This window comes from Ahaetulla prasina, chromosome 1 (genome assembly GCF_028640845.1).
Source record: "Ahaetulla prasina isolate Xishuangbanna chromosome 1, ASM2864084v1, whole genome shotgun sequence".
Lineage (NCBI taxonomy): Eukaryota > Metazoa > Chordata > Lepidosauria > Squamata > Colubridae > Ahaetulla > Ahaetulla prasina.
The window spans coordinates 363,135,288-363,155,542 of NC_080539.1; the positions used below are offsets into that span (position 1 = coordinate 363,135,288).

Below are 20,255 nucleotides of genomic sequence, written 5' to 3' on the forward strand. Positions count from 1 at the left end.
ATAAGCAGAGCTCTGTTAGATAGCCCAGTTATTCGGTCCCTAGTAAAGGACAGCTAAAGCAGGATATGAAAAGAGCGAGTAGATTCAATCACACCCTTGTTATATATATATATATATATATATATATAACAATATATATATATTTTCCCTCCAAAAGTTAAAAATGGGCCTTTTTTGTCTGTGGAGATTCTCAGTCATCCAGTTTGTGGTTGCCACAAAGGTGCATTTTCAAGAGGCTTTTTTTGTTTTTCCTTAAAGACATTTCGCTTCCCATCCAAGAAGCTTCTTCAGTTCTGAGGATAGAACTGAAGAAGCTTCTTGGATGAGAAACGAAATGTTGGCCTCTTGAAAAAGCACCTTCGCGACATGGACCTTACTTTGCTCCCCCTGGCTGATGAATTCTAACAGATACTCCATTTCTCCTTGATAAGCTTTTTTGTCCATTTTTAGAGCCATCAATATCTTTAGCTTAACATTACTGGTATACTCCGTCTTACAACTAATTGTGTCCACAATTTTAGTTACGGTCATAAAGTGGACCATCATGTGACCCATCTGATTTTATGACCTTTTAATGTGGTGGTTGTTAAGCAAATGCAATGGTCATAAAGTGAATGCCACAGTCATTTAAATGAACCCATTGTCCAACATGGGGTGTTTGAGGCCAGAAACCAGAAGTAAACACTGGTTACCGGCCAAAGTGACATAAATTGTAGTCTTATGGCTGTGGGGTGCTGCAAATTGTCATAAATAAAGACCAATGGCTGAGCATCCAAAATGAAATTACATGACTTCATGGTGGGGCATTCATCGGACCTTTGAGTCTGGGTCGTAAGTCTCATGTTCGGGGTCTGTCAAAAATGCAAACGGTCGCTAAGCGAGTGGGATAAAGTTCTCTTTTTTCTTCGTTCCAAATTTTCTTGATTTTATTGGGGGGGGAGACGGACACTCCACCTTCTACTTCCTTTCTGACTACAAAGTCCATCAGTGCAGATCAGGGTTCAACCAGACATTGGGTTCATCTTTTGTATTGAAATCAAGTACAGAAGAAATCTAATCCTTTGCAGAGGATGACCCAGGATGAGCTGGTATTTCTCATTTTAACCTAGAAGATGTACAAGATGGTTGCAAGGATGTGTTTGGGGGAATACATTTGCTGTCCTCAGCTTTATGGAAGAAGATGAAAAATAAATATGAAACCGAAATTTATGTTGATGCAAGGGCTATTTCATGATGCTGTTTTAGCTGAGTTTTGTTTTAAAGCTGGTGGGTTTTACCTGCAGTCATTCCAAATATCTTCAGTTGCATATTTTGAGGTTGATTTTTTATTTTTAGTCTGTCTCCAAACATTCATTTGGAAGAGCAGAGTACTCTACAAATTCTTAAATTGAAGTTGTTGTTGTTAAGCTCTGGTAAACCTTGGGAAAATCAAGGTAACCAATCTGTAAAATGAATTTTGAATTCTGGATCCAAATCTTCCTGCTATATAGTGCTGCTCCAAAGCTTTATCTCTTAACTGGTTTCGTTTTTATCTATTCCTTTGTTTTTCTACTCCACGTTCAGATGGACAACCGAAAAAAGTCCGAAAGGTGCCTCCAGGACTCCCGTCTTCAGTAAGTTATGATTTTCTCTACCCATCTATCAAAGTTGATCAAGAATCCAGCCATTGGTTTATGAAAGGCAGTTCCTGATCTTTCCCTCATTCTGATTGGTGGAACTGCTGTGATGTCAGAGAATATTTGAAAGCCACTGGCAGGGGGGGGGGAGAGAGGGGGGGAGGGAGAGGGAGAGAGAGAGAGAGAGAGAGAGAGAAGGATGCTGGTAGAGTGCCAAAATGGTTTCTAACTAGTAATATAAAGAAATGTTTCCCAACCTCGGTAACTTTCAGATATGTGGACTTCATCTGGCTGGGGAATTCTGGAAGTTAAAAGTCCACATATTTTAAAAGTTGTCAAGGAAACACTGCTGTACAGGATATTATAATAATTTCAATTGTAATCTTGATCTAAGCGGGTTAGATTTTGGGGGATACCTATATTTATGTAACCATATTTTGCATCATTCTGGCAGCCCATGTGTGTGATATTTTGCGCATTGTACCTTTGTTTCAATTACAAATTAGTGACAACAAAGCTGAGCGATAAAACACCTAAACCTTTCTGACAATGTGGGTGCGTACCAATATACCCAAAAGACTGGTATTTAGAGAAAGGAGCTTTCGAAAACCCCTTTTAATATTGCCTGTGAATTTATGTGCCCGTGCTTGTAAAGAAAGGCTGGAATAAGAGAAGTTGTATTCCATTAAGATATGAATCACTGCTTTCTCACTCCTAGGCAAATCAAAGGCTTGTAAGGGAATCATTTTTTATTGTTGCAATGTTGTGTTACACATCCTTTTGATGCAAATTCTTTTGGTTATTTTCTTTTAAGAAGGAATATGGGATTTTTTTAAATTAAACTGAACGAATGATTTCCACCTGTCCATTTTGGTATCTCCTACAGATAGTTCTTCACTTACAACCACAATTGAGCCCAAAATTTCTGTTGCTAAGCCAGACAGCTATTAAGTGAATTTTGCCCCATTTTGCGACCTTTCTTGCCACAGCTGATAAGCGAATCACTGCAGTTGTGAAGTTAGTCGCAGGTTTGTTAAGTGAATCTGGCTGCTTCTTTGACTTTGCTTCTCAGAAGGTCACAAAAGGTGATCACATCACTCTGGGACCCTGCAACTGTCATAAATATCAAGTCATTTGGCAAGCATCTGAAGCAATGGATAGAAACTTATCAAAGAGAAAAGCAACCTAGAATTAAGGAGAAAGTTCCTGACAGTAAGAACAATTAAATCAGTGGAAAAACTTGCTTCAGAAGTTGTGGGTATTCCATCACTGGAGGTGTTCAAGAAGAGATTGGACAATCATTTATCTGGAATAGTATAGGGTCTCCTGCTTGAGTTGGGGGTTGGGCTAGAACAGGGGTCTCCAACCTTGGTCCCTTTAAGACTTGTGGACTTCAACTCCCAGAGTCCCTCAGCCAGCAAAGCTGGTTGCCGGTGGTCTTCCGGGTGCGATTCAAGGTTCTGGTTATCACCTTTAAAGCGCTCCATGGCATGGGACCGGGATATTTATGGGACCGCCTTCTGCCGCCAGTAACCTCCCTTCGACCTGTGCGTTCCCACAGAGAGGGCCTCCTCAGGGTGCCGTCTGCCAGACAATGTCGGCTGACGACCCCCAGGGGAAGAGCGTTCTCTGTGGGAGCTCCGGCCCTGTGGAATTAACTACCTGTGGGGCTACGTCTTCTCCCTGATCTTCGGACCTTTAAGCGCGAGCTCAAAACCTTCTTTTTTCATCAAGCAGGACTGGCCTAAATAATACAGTTTTAATTGAGGGTTTTATGGGGGTTTTAAGGGGTTTAATATATTTTATTAATTTTTACATACTAAATTTTTAAATTTTCTCAGCATATTGAATTAGATTTTTAATTTGTTACTGTATTTTAAACTTTTTGATATCTATGTTTTTACCTTTGCTGTACACCGCCCTGAGTCTTCGGATAAAGTCTTTCATATAAAAATATGAAAAATAAATAAATCAAGCAAGCAAGCAAGCAAGCAAGCAAACAAGCTGGCTGAGGAACTCTGGGAGTTGAAGTCCACAAGTCTTAAAGGGACCAAGGTTGGAGACCCCTGGGCTAGAACATCTCCAAACTCCTTTCCAACCTTGTTATTCTATTTTCTATGTTCTTTTCTGCCTGTCTTCCGACACTATTCTATGGGCTCCAAATATCCTGCCTTTTGCTGCAAGCTCTTATTCACTCCCTAGATGTGAACTACTGCTCTATCCGTTTTCACATTTCCCCAGTCAGGGTTGTGCATTTATGTCATGATAGAGGCAGGCAAATAGGGGAGATGCAGAAAAGTTTAGCAATAGCACTTAGACTTATATATACCGCTTCACAGTGCTTTTACAGCCCTCTCGAAGGGGTGTTACAGAGTCAGCCTCTTGCCCCCCCCAACAATCTGGCTCCTCATTTTACCCACCTCAGAGGGATGGGAGGTCTGAGTCAACCCTGAGCCTGGTGAGATTCGGAATTGCCAAATTGCAGGCAGCCAGCAAAAGTAGCCACTGCGCCACCAAGGCTTTTCTTTAGTTTAGACGCAAAATGCTTTTTAAAAATGATTATCATTATTGAATGGGGATGAAGTTTGCAAAGTGGGAGAATTCTTCTAGTTCTCTACTCTTCAAATGAGAATTTTAAAGCAGGGGTCTCCAATCTTGGCGACGTTGAGCCTGGAGGACTTCAACTCCCAGAATTTCCCAGCCAGCAAAGCTGGCTGGGGAATTCTAGAAGTTGAAGTCCTCCAGGCTTAACGTCACCAAAGTTGGAGAACCCTGTTTTAAAGGGAGGAAGGAATCTTGTCTGTAGAATCTGGAGGATCTTCCTCCTCCTCCTCCTCCTCCTCTTTGCTGACAGCAGCATAAAATCTGAGTTGGAGAAGATGGGGGGGGGCTTCTGTGGGATAGGATGAGGGGAAATGGGGGGGGGTTTGAATAACCCACCCACAGGGGAGATAAACTTTGATTTAGTGTTTCCTGTTTGGGTAACATTTTCTGTCCTCGTCCCTTTTCCGAAGTGGATCTGGCTAGAGAAGCATTTGCAATCTGCACTAGCCTTTACATCTGGGGTTCGTTCTGGGGCCCCCATTTCTTGGCTTCCCTCCAGTGGGAAGAAGGCGATCATGGCATGTGTCCGCCTGGAGTTCACTCTTTTCTGCGGTCACTCTTTCTCGCCTCTCGTTTTATAACTGTGCAAATTCCATGTTTTATTTGCCTTGCCCATCTCTTCTTCTCATCTCAGGCTGATCCAGTGGAGGTGCCATTCATAGATAGGAGTGTATTTGGGGGAAATTCAAAATCTTTCACACTGCTTCCAGTCCTCCTCTTCCTCTTTCTCTTCTTCCTCCCCTTCTCCTCTCCTTTCCTTCCTCTCCCTCTCCTTCCTCCTTCTCTTCTTCCCTTCTCCTCTCCTTTTCTTCCTCTCCCTCTCCTTCCTCCTTCTCTTCTTCTCTTCTTCCTTCTCCCCTTCTCGCCTTTTCTTCCTCTCCCTCTCCTTCCTCCTCTTCTTCCTTCTCCCCTTCTCCTCTCCTTTTCTTCCTCCCCCTCTCCTTCCTCTTTCTCTTCTTCTTCTCCCTTCTCTCCTCCTTTTTTCCGCCTCCTCTTCCTTCTTCTCTTCCTCCTCCGCCTTCTCTTCTTCCTCTCCTTCTCCTCTTCCTTCTCTTCCTCCTCCCCCCCCTCCTCCTCCTCCTCATCTTCTCCACTTCTTCTCTTCTCTACCTCCTTCTCCTCTCCTCTATTCCTTTTCATCCTCTTTTTCCTCCTCCTCCTCTATTCCTCTTCCTCCTCTTTTAGCATTTCAGGTGTTGAGGGAGATATAAAAGTTCTCTTTTTTGCTCTTCTGACAGCCTCAACCATTGTTATTTGATGCTGTTATAGTGTTTCTCTGCTTCACCACAAATTAGATATTTTTCAGCCCTTGAAAATCCTATCAGGAATTAGAAAAAAAAAATCTTTAATAGAGAGAGTACACAGACGAGAGTCAAGATTTCTTACTTCTTTCTGTTGCATCTCATTATTTTACCTGAAAACACATATGTGGTTTCTGCTTCTTCTTTTTTTTTCCTATTCATACCCAACTTTAAAAAAAAAAAAAAAGCCGACAACCATACGGTTAAGTGTGGCACACTGGCGGAGTATCATTTTGACGCATGTGGTTGTTCTCTTTCTCTTTCTTTCTCTTTCCATTTTTCTTCTCTCTCTCTTTATTGTTATTTAAAATCATTCCCCCTTCTGCCCCTCCCTTGCTCTGCAAATAAAGCCTTGATAGAAATATGGTGGCGGCAGAAAACTACTCTGTTTGGGTAGATTGGTGCTAGAGACTGAAGCACAGCCGCCTCCATAAAGGAAAGGCTTGAATGTTTATGAGGGAAGATAGCTGGGGGGGGAGAGAATGTTTAATTTAACCCGCAAACTTTACGAATTTCAGACTAACCCTGAGTTTCAGCCCTCTCTTCCTTCCCCTCAGAAGATGGTGTGTTAAAGGGAAGTAAGGAACTTGCCAGCCATCCTTCCCCGTCCTCCAATATGAGAAGTTGGAAATGCCTTGAATTTTAAGCTGCATTTCCCCCTTCCCTGTTTCTCCCCCCCCCCCTTTCTTTTTCTTTCTTTCTTTTTTTTTTCTTTTTGTCTCTTTCCTCCCCTCCTCCCAACCCAGCACCACACAGCTGCCTGGAGAACTGGCCAGGTGCCAGGCACTGGCAGATGGCGCACGGCTATTATTCCTCCTCCTTCGCTCAAGTCCCAGTCCCAGCTCCTGCTATTTAATCAAATTATAGGAAAAGGCAATTTACTGGATTTCTTATTCTTTGCAGCGAGTTTCATTCCCCCGCACTGTGCTCTCCTTCTCTCTTCCCCCCCCGCTTTGTTTCCTTCCCCCACCTCTTTCCTTTAGTAGTATACATCTCTCTCTCTTTCCCACCCTCCCTGAACACACACACACACACACAGAGAGTGCAGGAGGTAAAGATTTGCAATTGACAGGGAAGTTGGTTTCTTGGATTCGATCCTTCCACCTTGACACACAGTAGGTTGGGTCTTCGCTAAGAAGGCCATCCAAGGGGCCATTAAGATGTACAGGCCCAACCTACAGGAAGAAAAATCCTTTAATAATAATAATAATAATAATAATAATAATAATAATAATAATAATAATAATAATAATAATAATAATAATAATAATGCATAATAAGGCAGCCCAGTGATATGCAAATGAAACAGAAATCCACCTCACTCTTTTTAATGCCTGAGAATCTTTCGAGAGGCCTAATTTTACAAGCGGTGTTCATTCTGAAACTCCTCAGTTGGTATCAAAAGAGGCCATGACTGATGCTTTTCTTTTCTTTTCTTTGATTAGTTATTTAAGCTGAGGGTTGGTCTCCGGGTTCCAGAGCCCCGGTTAAGTCTTAAAATGGCATAATAAGATATTATAAGTAGTTCTCGACTTACGACTACAATGGAGCCCCGAATTTCCATTGCAGAGGGAGACGTTTGTTCAGTGAGCTTTGCCCCATTTTACGACTTTTCTTACCACCGTTGTCAAGTGAATTGCTGCCGTTATTAAGTTACTAACAAAGTTGTTAAGTGAAACAGGCTTCCCCCTATTCATTTTGCTTTGCCGGAAGGTCGCAAAAGGGGATCACATGACCTTGGGACACTGGAACCGTCATAAATATGAACCAGTTGCCAAGAGTCCAAATTTTGAACCTGTGACCATCAGGATGCTGCGACGGTCATAAGCATGAAAAATGGCCATGTCACTTTTTCGATGCTGCTGTAATTTCAAACGGTCACTAAATGAATGGTTGTAAGTTGAGGACTACCTGGATGCCTGATGTCACGGGATTGGTTGGACAGCAGCACCCACCGTCCTCCACTATGCTGGTTGAGGATGTTGTAAAAACAAGCCAGCATATCTGAAGAGGACCAGATATTGAGAGACCTCTGGAATGTGAACAACTCTCCATCCTTCCCCAATGAGGTGCCCTCCAGATACGTTGCGATTTTATTTATTTATCCCATTTCTACACTGCCGACCTCATCTAAGTGACTCCTGGTGGCTGGGGACTTTTGTACATTGCTGTCTCCATAGGAGGAGGGTGGTAAGTTTGCCCTCAGCTTAGCAATGTTCCAATATCTCAGGGGCTGCCACAAAGAAGAGGGAGTCAAGCTATTCTCCAAAGCACCTGAGGGTAGAACAAGAAGCAATGGATGGAAACTAATCAAGGAAAGAAGCGTCTTAGAACTAAGGAGAAAATTCCTGACAGTGAGAATAATTAATCAGTGGGACGACTTGCCACCAAAAGTTCCAACACTGGAAGTTTTTAAGAAGAGATTAGACAACCATTTGTCTGAAATGGTATAGGGCAGGGATCTCCAACCTTGGCAACTTTACGACTTGTGGACTTCAACTCCCAGAATTCCCCAGCCAGCGCATGCTGGAATTCTGGGAGTTGAAGTCCACAAGTCGTAAAGTTGCCAAGGTTGGAGACCCCTGGTTTAGGGCAGGGGTGTCAACCTTGTGTCGTCACATCATGTTTCACGATGTTTCCCCCCCTTCTCTAAACCGGGCGTGGGCATCGCCAGTGCGTGACACATCCAGGCCATGAGTTTGACAGCCCTGGTATCGGGTTTCCTGCCTGAGCAGGGGGTTGGACTAGAAGACCTCCAAGGTCCCTTCCAACTCTTGTTATTCTGCTATTCTAACCAAGATCCATTGGGAGATGTTCAGTTAACAGGTGGACTAGAGATAATACCAACAGTAATAGAAATGTGTGGCTTGACATAGTATAAGCTGCCCTGAGTCTTCGGAGAAGGGCAGGATATAAATGCAAATAAAAAAAAAGGACAGGAAGTGTCATTCAACCTTAGCTGAAGGGTGGGGAGACAGTCTAGGATTTAAAGCAGAGAGAGATCTTTCCCACTGCCCTAGAAATGCATAGACAAATACAAAAACTCTTGTACAAAGCAGATGAGCCTTTCGCAATTAAGCCCAAAGACCAGGTTTTGCTCTACCTAGAAGCAATTCTGCAAGAAATCCACCAATTTCTGCTGGCAAGTTGCGGTGCCTGCTGCTCAGTCTCTCTCTCTCTCTTCCCCCCCACCCCACAATCTCTTGATGCTGAGTGTTTTTGACTGTGCCTCCCAGCCAACCAAAGCCTTGCCTTTCACTTGCCATTTTAGCACAGGCTTACTCTGTTCTGAGAAGACAAGTTACAGTATTTGTTTTAACTGATGCGATTTGAATCTTGCTTAACTGCTTGGCCATTGGTAAGGATGTGTCTCCTGAATTTTCAAGGCTTTTTTTTTTTAAGCTGCCATCTTAAATCCTTTGGGGTTTAAGGATTGGGAAAGAAGGGATCAAGTAGCTACTCCTGCTAAGCTTGAGTATTGAGGGTTACTAATTTCTCATAATGGTGTATGTTAGAGATCTTCAGAGGTCTGATTTTTTTAAAAACCACCTACACACACACACACACACACACACACACACACAGTCATCACAAAAAGCTTGCCTGTCTTTGTTGTTTCCAGAATCAGAACTAAAGCTAATCTACTCTTTGTTCCTGCTTCCAAAAAAAAACCACAACCCACCCCTTTGCCAGTTTACCCGGCAATGAGAGCTAAGTTTGTGTGTAACCGCCTAGCCTTGACTTATGACCAACAGTTGGAACCAGAATTTCTATTGCTAAACAAGGCGGCTGTTAAATGAGTCACACCCAATTTTTATGACATTTTTGCCATGGTTGCTAAGTGAATCAATGCAGTTATGTAAATACACGGTCTTTAAGTAAATCCAGCTTTCCCCATTGAAAGGACGCTGGCTGGGCGGGTCACAAATGGTGATCACATGACTGCAGGACAGGGCAACCATCCTTATTACATGCTGGTTGCCAAGGGCCCAAATTCTTATCACACGGGGATGTTGCAATAGTTTTTTGCAGTGCCATTGTAACTTCAGATCAGAGGTGGGTTTCAGCAAGTTCTGACCAGTTCTGGAGAACCAGTAGCAGAAATTTTGAGTAGTTCGGAGAACCGGTAGTAAAAATTCTGACTGGCCTCGCACCCATCTATTCTCCGCCTCCCAAGTCCCAGATGATCGGGAGGAAATGGGGATTTTGCAGTATCCTTCCCCTGGAGTGGGGTGGGAATCGAGATTTTACCCTGCCACGTCCACCAAGCCATGCCGCGCCCAACAAGCCACGTCCACAGAACCGGTAGTAAAAAAAAATTGAAACCCACCACTGCTTCAGATAGTCACTAAACGAACAGTTGTAAGTTGAGGACTACCTGTAACCCTGCTTGTTTCTTTTTCTGCCTTTGCTGAGGTCTGCTCCAACCTGCACTTCCAAAAATTGACATCCTGGGTTCCTTCCATTTTGAATTGTTCAAAGCAAAAGCTTAAAATAGACTGAACCCAGCTAAACAAAGACTCATGCGCACACACACACACACACACACACACACACACACACAAAACCCAGAGGGGGAAAAACAGCACAAAGTTTTGACCTGCCTCTCTTGCATCACTGGTCCTGCCCACTCACAGCCCTTGCCTTCCCAAAATATGTTGATTGGCTTCTAGCCATCAACAACCACCTCTTCCACGATCTAGCCAGTTGTACTTTGTGTAACGCTATTCCTTGTCCATGGGGCTGCTCCTGCCCTCTCCTCTCTGAAAAGGGGAATTCCAGCGTCTACACCAAGAAAGGTAGACTTTGCCATTTGCCCCCATATATATGCCTGCATTTGCAAACGAAACAGACATTTAAAATGTCTTCAGCTTTTACCCTTCAGAGATTAAAAACTACAATTGTAGCTCAGCGTTGATAAAATCTCTCCCAAACCCATAGATGCAGCAGCACCCAAAACAGGGGAGACACCCTGTTACAGAGGTGTGCCACTCCTTAAACCAGCCAGAACCAAGAGATTAAATAAAGAACATCATCTTGCAAAATTTTGATGCGGAGGGGAGATAACGTTTGTTTTGACCTGATATCCAATAGCCAAGGAGGGTGCTGTGAGTTTGTTCCCCTTTGGCAGGAAGACACAGAAATGTAGTTTCCCATCAACTGGGAGCTTGCAAGCCTCTCTCTATCCTTGAGGACTAGAAAGTTGAGCTATAAAACAGGAAACAGCATTTCCCACTAATGGTTGGTATCCTCAGCTTTGTCTTTAGGCATTCGTGTATTTTGGTATTAGTGGAACTGATACCAACTACACCAAGGGCAATTACCTTGACGTGGTGGGAGGACTCAGAAGCTCCAATGAACCTCAGCACGGCATTGATGGGAACGGCTGATAGACTCACTCTTGCCAATGGGGTCAAAAAGAGAGGAGAATTGAGAGATCATTACTCAAACCAGATTGGATGACGGCAACAGCGCTCTTGGAGATTTAGCCACTGTGCATTTGGGTCTTGCATCAGCTATAATCCCAAAGTGGGATGGAAGAGTGGTGATAATCTTCAAAAGAAGTGTAGTGACCGCTTCGGAGGGGGTGGGTTGTGATTGCCAAAATGTGGACTGGAGAGACCTGCTAGGTCAGGGGTCTGCAAACTTGGCTCTTTTTAAGATTTGTGGACTTCAACTCCCAGAGTTCTGGGAGTTCAACTCTGGGAGTTGAAGTCCACAAGACTTAAAAGAGCCAAGTTTGCAGACCCCTGCACTAGGCGCATGAATGTCAAACTCGCTGTGTCACATTGCCGTCACGTGATTTTCCACAATGTTTTTCCCATTCGCTGGAGCTGGGGTGGGCGTGGCCTGTGCATCATTCATCCGGCCCGCAGATTGCCAGTTTGACACCCTTGCAACTAGGGATTCTGCCTATAGAACAGGGATGTCCAACCTTGGCAACTGTAAAACTGGTGAACTTCAACTCCCAGAATTCCTCAGCTAGTTCTGGGAATTGAAGTCCACCACTCTTAAAATTGCCAAGGTTGGACATCCCTGCTGTAGAAGATAACATCCACCTTTCCTCAACTCCTGAGCTTTAATTCAAGGCTGGTTTTGGAGTGTTGGGGGGGAGGTTTAATCTCTATGCCTTTAGGTGGGATCCTGAGAAAACCTAGGAATTCAGTTTCCATGACAGCCATGAACTTATCCCTGGTAATCTTGGGTCATACTTTGGATATTGTCTTCTCTTCAGAGCAAAGTGGTGTATGATCTGAATTTGGAGGACATTTCAGTGAGTTTTTTGAGATGGTTGGATCCCTTCCTGGTTCACCTAAGCTTAGTCGCTATCCCCAACTCCAGCAGGATAGAAGGACCCACTAAAAGTTGGCTTGCTCCAGGAGGTGGATGGATCTGATTAGATCCCCACAGGTGCTGGGGAGTTCCTAGCAATTTGGAAGAGAGGTCTAAACACTTGGTCCAGCTGTGAAATATGGAAGTGACCACAGTGCTTTTAAGGAGTTCTGTTTCCTGATCCTGAGGAACATCTGGAGATGAAATAGCAAAAGGAGACAACAAGCATCATTGGAGGAGAACCAGAAGGAAAGATGTATGAACTCATGCTTGAGTCTCTCCTGTGGCAATAAAGGTGGTGAAGCTTGTATTTCTCCGCTGTTGTTGGGTTGGTGAATTTTGTCCCAGTAGCTTGTTGGGAGTAACTATGCTGTGTTGTGTAGTTGGAGTCAGCAAGACCTCCCAGTAGGCCTTCGTGAAGTTTTATGGAAACATTTTGCAATGTTGCCCAAGTGTCAACTCAATATGGGTTGCGTTGGTGGAGATGACTAAGTTATCATCGGAAAGCCCATCCTCATAAAAGCTAATAGATTGCTTCCATTGGACTTTATTGAATAATTCACAGCTGGCTGGGTTCACTGCGCTTCCAGTAGTTTGCAAAGCAAAAAAAACACATATACAGGAATGACTTACAACCATTCATTTAGCGACCATTCAAAGTTACAAAAAATGACTTACGAACCCTTTTTCACAAGCCCATTGCAGCATCCCCAAGGTTACATGATCAAAATGGGGCACTTGTCAGCTGGAATGCATTTCTGATGGTTGCGGAGTCACCTTCTGACACACTAGGGGAAGGCAGATTTTGCATAACAATCATTATGTTATTAACTTAACAACTGGAGTGCTTCACTTAACAACTGTGCCAAGAAAGGTAGTAAAATGGGACAAAACTCGTTTGACAGCTATCTTGTTTAGCAAGAGAAATTTTGGACTCTACTATGGTTGTAAGTCAAGGACAACCGATACTGTGCATTGAGTAAAGCTAGAGTCATGCTGCATAATTTGCATTGCTTAATCCAGGGGTCTGCCAACTTGGCTCTTTTAAGACTTGTGGACTTCAACTCCCAGAGTTCCTCAGCCAGCAAAGCAAAACTGGCTGAGGAACTCTGGGAGTTGAAGTCCACAAGTCTTAAAAGAGCCAAGTTGGCAGACCCCTGCTTAATCCATAGGCAGTGTTTTACTCTGAGGGACTTCTGATGAATGAATGATCCATATGTTTGTGAGAGAGTATTTTCTTTTCAGTGGATCAGTTGATAACAGGGAATAGAGAGCAAATATAGAGTTCTGTGTTTACCAAGTTATCTGTCAGTCTAAGCCACCTTTCTCAACTGGGAATGTTGAGACTTCATGGCTGACGGATGGAGACAATGGGAAGCAAGAGTTCTAAAACACCTGCAGGAATCTTAATCTGTCAGGCTGGATCAAGCAGTTGGCTATAAATCTGCTAATCAGTCCTAACACGATTCCCTTTTTAACATGCTTTCATATGTAAAGAAGATCTCGTATCGTTTTTTTAAATGTGGTACTCATTTTGGGCATAGAGAAGGGATCTCTTGAATTTACAGGTAGTCCTCGACTTACAATGGTTCATTTAGTGGCCGTTCAAAATTACAGCGGCACTGAAAAATGTGACTTACGACCATTTTCACAGTTGCGACCTTTATGGCATCCCCATGATCCTGTGATCAAAATTCAGACGCTTGGCAACTGGTTCATATTTATGACTGTTGCTGTGTCCCAAGGTCACGTGATCACCTTTTTTGCGACCTTCGGATGAGCAAAGTCAATGGAGAAGCCAGATTCATTTTAACAGCTGGTTTACTAACTTACCAACTGCAGTGATTCACTTAACAACTGTGGCAAGAAAAGGCGTAAAATGGGGCAAAACTCACAACAAACATCTCATTGACAACCAAAATTTGGGGCTCGGTTGTGGTCGTAAGTCAAGGACTACCCGTAGAACGGTCTCATTGTTCCAACTTTCATGACATGGAAAGATGGAATATAAAAGATTTAAAATTAAGGTTTCCTAACTTTGGTGACTTTAAGATGTGTGGATTTCAACTCCCATGCTGGCTGGGGAATTCTGGGAGATGAAGTACACACGTCTTAAAGTTGCCAAGGGTGAGAAGTCCTGCTCGAAATAAAGGAAGCAGGCCTTCCTTTCAAAAACCAAAAAGAAACAAACGACTAGAAATGTAATATAACTTGGAAAAAGTTAAATTCTGCCTCTTTTCCTCCCAGGTGTATCCACCCAACTCAGGTGATGAATACAGCAGGGACTCAGCCAACTACGCACCTTCCAAGCCTCCCAGCACCGTCTACCCTGGAGCCTTCTACATGCCAGGTAGGTAACCTAAAGCAGGGGTCTCCAACTTTGGCAACTTTAAGACTTGTGGACTTCAACTCCCAGAATCCTTTGCTGGCTGAAGAATTCTGGGCGTTGAAGTTCACAAGTCTTAAAGTTGCCAAAGTTGGAGATCCCTGACCTGAAGAATTAGTAGCCATCACCAACTTATATACGTTCGGGGATGCAGTGGGGGTTGACCAACTCCCAGAATTCTCTGCAGTGGCTATGCTGACTGAGGAATTCTGAGACTTTCAATTAGTAGCTCTGGGGAGTGCTAGTTGGAGAAAGCTGGACTTTGGGGGAAATGGGGTGAGGTGAATTTTTTTGTTACACGTCAGGAAGTCGTTGCCATTACAGGTAGCCCTCGACTTAAAAACAATTGAGCCCCGAATTTCCATTGCTAAGCTAGACAGTTGTTAAATGAGTTTTGCCCTTCTTTTACGACTTTTCTTGCCACAGTTGTTAAGTGAACCACTGCAGTTAAGTTAGTGACACGATTGTTAAGTGAATCTAGCTTCCCCATTGACTTAGCTTTGTCAGAAGGTTGCAAAAGATGATCACATGATCCTGTAACCGTCATAAATACATGCCAGTTGCCAAGCATCCAGGTCTTAAAGTTGCCAAGGTTGGAGATCCCTGACCTAAAGAATTAGTAGCCATCACTAGCCATCACCCAGAGGTTGCTGCAACAGAGTCATAACCGTGAAAAACAGTGATAAGCCACTTTTTTTTTTTTTGCCGTTTTGCTGCCAGTCACTAAAAGAATAGTTTGTAGAGATTTTCAGTCATCCAGGTCATGGTTGTCCCAAAGGTGCTTTTTCAGGAGGCAACTGGACTTCCTTGTTTTTTCTTTGAAGACGTTTTGCTTCTCATCCAAGAAGCTTCTTCAGCTCTGACAGGATAGTGGGGAATGGAAGGATTTATGTTCCTTGTTGTTATGAATTGTTCATAACAATTCCATGAATTGTTCCTTGCAGACAATTACCAACTGTCTGCAAGGAATATAAATCCTTCCATTCCCCACCATCCAATCAGAGATAAAGAAGCTGCTTGGATAAAAAGGGAAACGTCTTCAAAGAAAAAACAAAAGTCCAGTTGCCTCCTGAAAAAGCACTTTTAGGATAAAAGAATGCTTATTAGCTGAGGACTACCGTACATGCTCAGTGGCTAAGAGGCTGAGCTTGTCGTTCAGCGGTTCGAATCCCTAATGCCACCTAACGGGGTGAGTTCCCGTTACTTGTCCCAGCTTCTGCCAACCTAGCAGTTCGAAAGCACATAAAAAATGCAAGTAGAAAAATAGGGACCACTTTGGTGGGAAGGTAACAGTGCTCCGTGAGCCTTTGGTGTTTAGTCATGCTGGCCACATGACCATGGAGACATCTTCGGGCAGCGCTGGCTCCTCGGCTTAGAAACAGAGATGAGTACGGCCCCCCCAAAGTCAGGAACGACTAGCACATATGTGCGGGAGAACATTTACCTTACTACTGTATATGCAATATCTCATAGTATTACAGATATCATACTTGAAAATAAATAATTAAAATGACTGCAGGCGAATTCTGAGAGTTGCAGTCTGGCATGACTGAAGGGTTCCAGGTTGGGGAAGTCTATCTTAAGGGCTTCTGGTGGGAAAAAGGATGTTGGGCTGAAGGTTTAGCTGCATAATCCTTAGCTCAGGGGTCTGCAAACTTGGCTCTTTTAAGACTTGTGGACTTCAACTCCCAGAGTTCCTTAGCCAGCTCTACTTTTTTTTTTTTTACTTTTAAAAGCATTTTTTCTATAGCCTCTTTGGCTGAAGAGCTTGTAGAAAAAATGCTTTGAAAGGATTCTGATGATCCCAGCTGAGCCGCGCAATCATCAGAGGCTTTTTTTTTTACTTTTAAAAGCATTTTTTTGGCTGAAGAAAAAATGCTTTTAAAAGTTAAAAAAACCTCTGATGATCGCATAGCTCAGCTGGGCATGCAGGGGGGAGGAAAGGGTGGCAGGGATTTTTGCTACTGGTTCTCCAAACCACCCACTGCCATCGCTACGTCCGAATCGGGGGGCATTTCACCCCTGGCTTTGAGGTCTCTAGTGCCTGCCTATCCAAATGTAGATTTCCAGATTTCCAGTTATGAAACCTTCTCCTACTTGTAGAGGGTGTGAAGCGGAATGGGTAGCCAGCTCTTCCACCCGATTGTTTCTGATTCTTCTCTTTCTGTCTTGCAGATGGGCTTCACAATTCAGCAGACCTGTGGAGTTCTTCCAGCACCATGAGCCAGTCGAATTATGGGGCCATCTTGGGCGCTTCTTCCTCCCCGCTTCCCCAGTCTAGCAACTTCAGCAATCTTCACCAGCATGAACGCATGGTAATAAAACCTGGGTCTCTGGTGTGCGTGTGAGTACATTAGAAATGGGAAGATTCTTTACAGGTAGTCCTCAACTTACAACCATTTGTTTAGTGCACGCATACAGTAATCTCCCTGCTATTCCGTGTCAAATTCTGCCTTGAATTGTCCAGTTCCATGAATCTGTTTTGAATCATTTTTAAATCAAGAAAACCATTGACTTTATCATCAGTTGTACTCTTGAGTTTATATTTCTTCCCCTTGATAAAATTCTAATATCTGACCGTAGGTTATCCATCTCTCCTCACCTATTATTTCTTGTCTATAAAATGCTTCTTTGTTTTGAGAGCCCTAACAGTGTTTTCAGGCACAGCCTGATTTTGGTATCTATTCCATATTCTTAATGTGGCACGTCTCACATAACAAGTTTTGAAATCTACACTAACTTGACTTCATTGTACCATGAGTATCCATGCCACCCATAGTTCAGGTAATGTTCTTCTGACTCTAAAAGTCTTTTATTTCTCTCATACATCCTATTCTTTCATCCAAAGCAAACAATAAACTGCAAATTACAATTTCAGATCAGGTTAACCCAAGTCCTTTCCTTTACATCTTGATAAAATCTTACATTTAACTCTTGGCTTTTTCCTTTGCCATACAAACTTAGTTATATCTTTTGGCCGTTGTTTAAATGGTACATCAGTTGTCAAAACAAGTATTGTGTAAACAGAAACATCATTCTAGACAAGGCATTCATCTTTATCATAGAAATTCTTCCCAATAGTGACATATGTCATTTCTACCATCTTAGCTTGTCTTTTTAAATTTCATTCCATGTCTTTGAAATAACATATAATTCATATTTGTCACCCAAATATTTTACTTCTTTCTCAATCTTTAAACCAGTTTTCTCTATCAGTTCTGTTTGATCCTGTATTTTCATCTTTTTTATTTACATTTTCACCCTTCTGGCTATTAAATCTTAAAGTCTACTATCGTAGTTGTGAGTTCCAGATTACTCCAGACCTCTTCCTTCAGGGGGAAAAGCCATGTCATTCAGAGTCAAGGGGAGCAAATTACTTCTGTACAAACAAGAACTTTATTTTGTTAGTCCCAAAGATCCTTTTTCCAAAAGGCCACTCGATTATCTTGGTTTTTTTTTCTTTGAAAATGTTTCGCTTCTCATCCAAGAAGCTTCTTCAGTTCTAACTGAACAAAGTTAGAATTGAAAAAACTCGCTGGATGAGAAGCAAAACATTTTCAAGGAAAAAAACAAAACAAGAAAGTCTATTTGCCTTTTGTAAAAAACACTTGTGGGACAATCACCATAGGCATTCATCTTGGTTTTTTTAAAAGTTTTATTTATTTACAATACTTTTCATCTCCATCAAACAGTGTGTGAGCTGGGTACAGTTATTTGAAAATTCATAGTTCGCATACTTGTTATTATATTCATTACAATAACATTAATAATGTAACTGTATATCAAAATAATTTACAATAGTACATAACATCATCATAAACTTCTCTCCATGGCAACATTTTCTCTTCTTATATCTCCTCTTTCCTAACTTCTGTTTTCTATTCTCTAGCCATTGATAAAATACATCCCACTTCAGAAAATATTCAGTTCCTTCTCTGCCCTTAATAATAAGCGTTAATCTGTCCATTTCTGCGCATTCAACTTGTTAGTTCAACTTCAGGGCTTTTTTATTTTTAATGGCAAAAAGATCATAAAATGGGGCAAACGCTCCCTAACAACTGCCTTGTTTAACAACAGAAATGTTGGGCTCAGTTGTGGTCATAAGTTGAGGACTACCTGTACTGCTTTCCTGAGGTCCACGTTGAGAGTAGAAAGAGTAAATCCTGCTTCTATCTCCTAAATTTCTAAAGTGAGTCTGAAAGGAGAAATGTAATGGAAGATCCCCATTGTGTATCCCCCTTCCTCCCTTTGTAAATGGTTTTCTTTGTTCCCTTCTAGAATTATCAGATGCATTCGGGCGAAGTCAACGGTGGACTCCCATCCGTCCCTGCATTTTCTTCAGCCTCCACTCAATATGGAGTGTCCAGCCACACTCCCCCGATTGGTGGGACAGAAAATGTCATGGGTAAGTATTTGGTCTTTTTTCTCCATCAAAGCCATGGAAACACATTTAAGTGCTTTCTTTCTTTTTCATTTTTTTTAATTTTGCATTTATATCCCGCCCTTCTCCGAAGACTCAGGGCGGCTTATACTATGTTAGCAATAGTCTTCATCCTATTTGTATATTTATATACAAAGTCAACTTATTGCCCCCAACAATCTGGGTCCTCATTTTACCTACCTTATAAAGGATGGAAGGCTGAGTCAACCTTGGGCTTGGTGGGACTAGACCCTGCAGTAATTGCAAGCAGCTGTGTTAATAACAGACTGTCTTAGCAGTCTGAGCCACAAGAGGCCCATTTTAAGGGTTGAGCTACCATAGGAAGGGATGTGGTGGCTCAGTGGCTAAGACGCTGAGCTTGTCGATCAAACGTTCAGCGGTTCGAATCCCTAGTGCTGCATAATGGGTTGAGCTCCCCTTACTTGTCCTAGCTTCTGCCAACCTAGCAGTTCAAAAGCACGTTAAAAAATGCAAGTAGAAAAATAGGGACCACCTTTGGTGGGAAGGTAACAGCGTTCCATGTGCCTTTGGTGTTGAGTCATGCCGGCCACATGACTACGGAGACGTCTTCGGACAGCACTGGCTCTTCAGCTTTGAAACAGAGATGAGCACCGCCCCCTAGAGTCGGGAACGACTAGCACGTATGTGCGAGGGGAACCTTTACCTTTACCATAGGAACTTACAAAGTTTGAGAATCCAAATTGGGGAGACTAGATATTTTCAAGATCAGATAGCTTGCCAAAAAAAAAAAAAACTTCTTCCCCATTTCTCTGATTTAAGTCAAGAGCTATTTATAAAATATTTCTTGATTCTGTTTTAATTTTACCTCAGACAGAGAGAGAAGGTTCAAAACAGTAGCCGCAGCAAAGCAATGGAAACCAACATCTTGACATTGTGAATATGTGGTAAACATATGATTGAAAGCAGTAGTTCCAATAAGATTAAAATAATAGAATAACAGAATAACAGAGTTGGAAGGAACCTTGGAGGTCTTCTAGTACAACCCCCTGCTGAGGCAGGAAACCCTATACGCATTTCAGACAAGTGGTTGTCGGATCTTTTTTTTATAAAACCTCCACAACTTCTGGAAGCATGTCGTTCCACTGATTCCACTAATTGTTCTAACTGTCAGGAAATTTCTCCTTAATTCTAGGTTGGTCCTCTCCTTGATTAGTTTCCATCTCTTGCTTCTTGGTCTACCTTCGGGTGCTTTAGAGAATCGATTGACCCCCTCTTCTTTGTGGCAGCCCCTGAGATATTTGAATACTGTGAGCTTGTTGAAGAAATTTCAAGCACTCGGGTGGATTTTAGACTTAGAAGCATGCTAAGGGGCACCAACTATGGTGGGAGGGAGAAGAATGGGGCAGAAATAACTCTGGATGTGTCTGCTTCCTAATCATACACCCACATAACCTGCTTTGGGTGCACTGCCACTCTTCTAATGCAAATTCCTCCCCTTCTCGTGTCTTCCTGGCACATGAAGGTTAATCCCTCAAGAGTGGCTTTGGGCCAGGGGAGCCCAGCAGACGGAAATAGATCTATTTAGCTTTAAGCCCCTGTCTGGGGGACGTACT

The 20,255-nt window shown here is 42.7% G+C and overlaps 1 protein-coding gene across 1 annotated transcript in view; it reads left to right on the forward strand.

Moving 5' to 3' along the window:
• The window catches only part of TCF3 (transcription factor 3), a 133,305-nt gene that overhangs the window by 89,201 nt on the left and 23,849 nt on the right, over window positions 1–20,255 (forward strand). Inside the window, 4 exon segments of the mRNA XM_058163370.1 lie at window positions 1,564–1,613; window positions 14,102–14,204; window positions 16,416–16,555; window positions 18,519–18,645. Coding sequence (XP_058019353.1) covers window positions 1,564–1,613; window positions 14,102–14,204; window positions 16,416–16,555; window positions 18,519–18,645 — 420 coding nt within the window.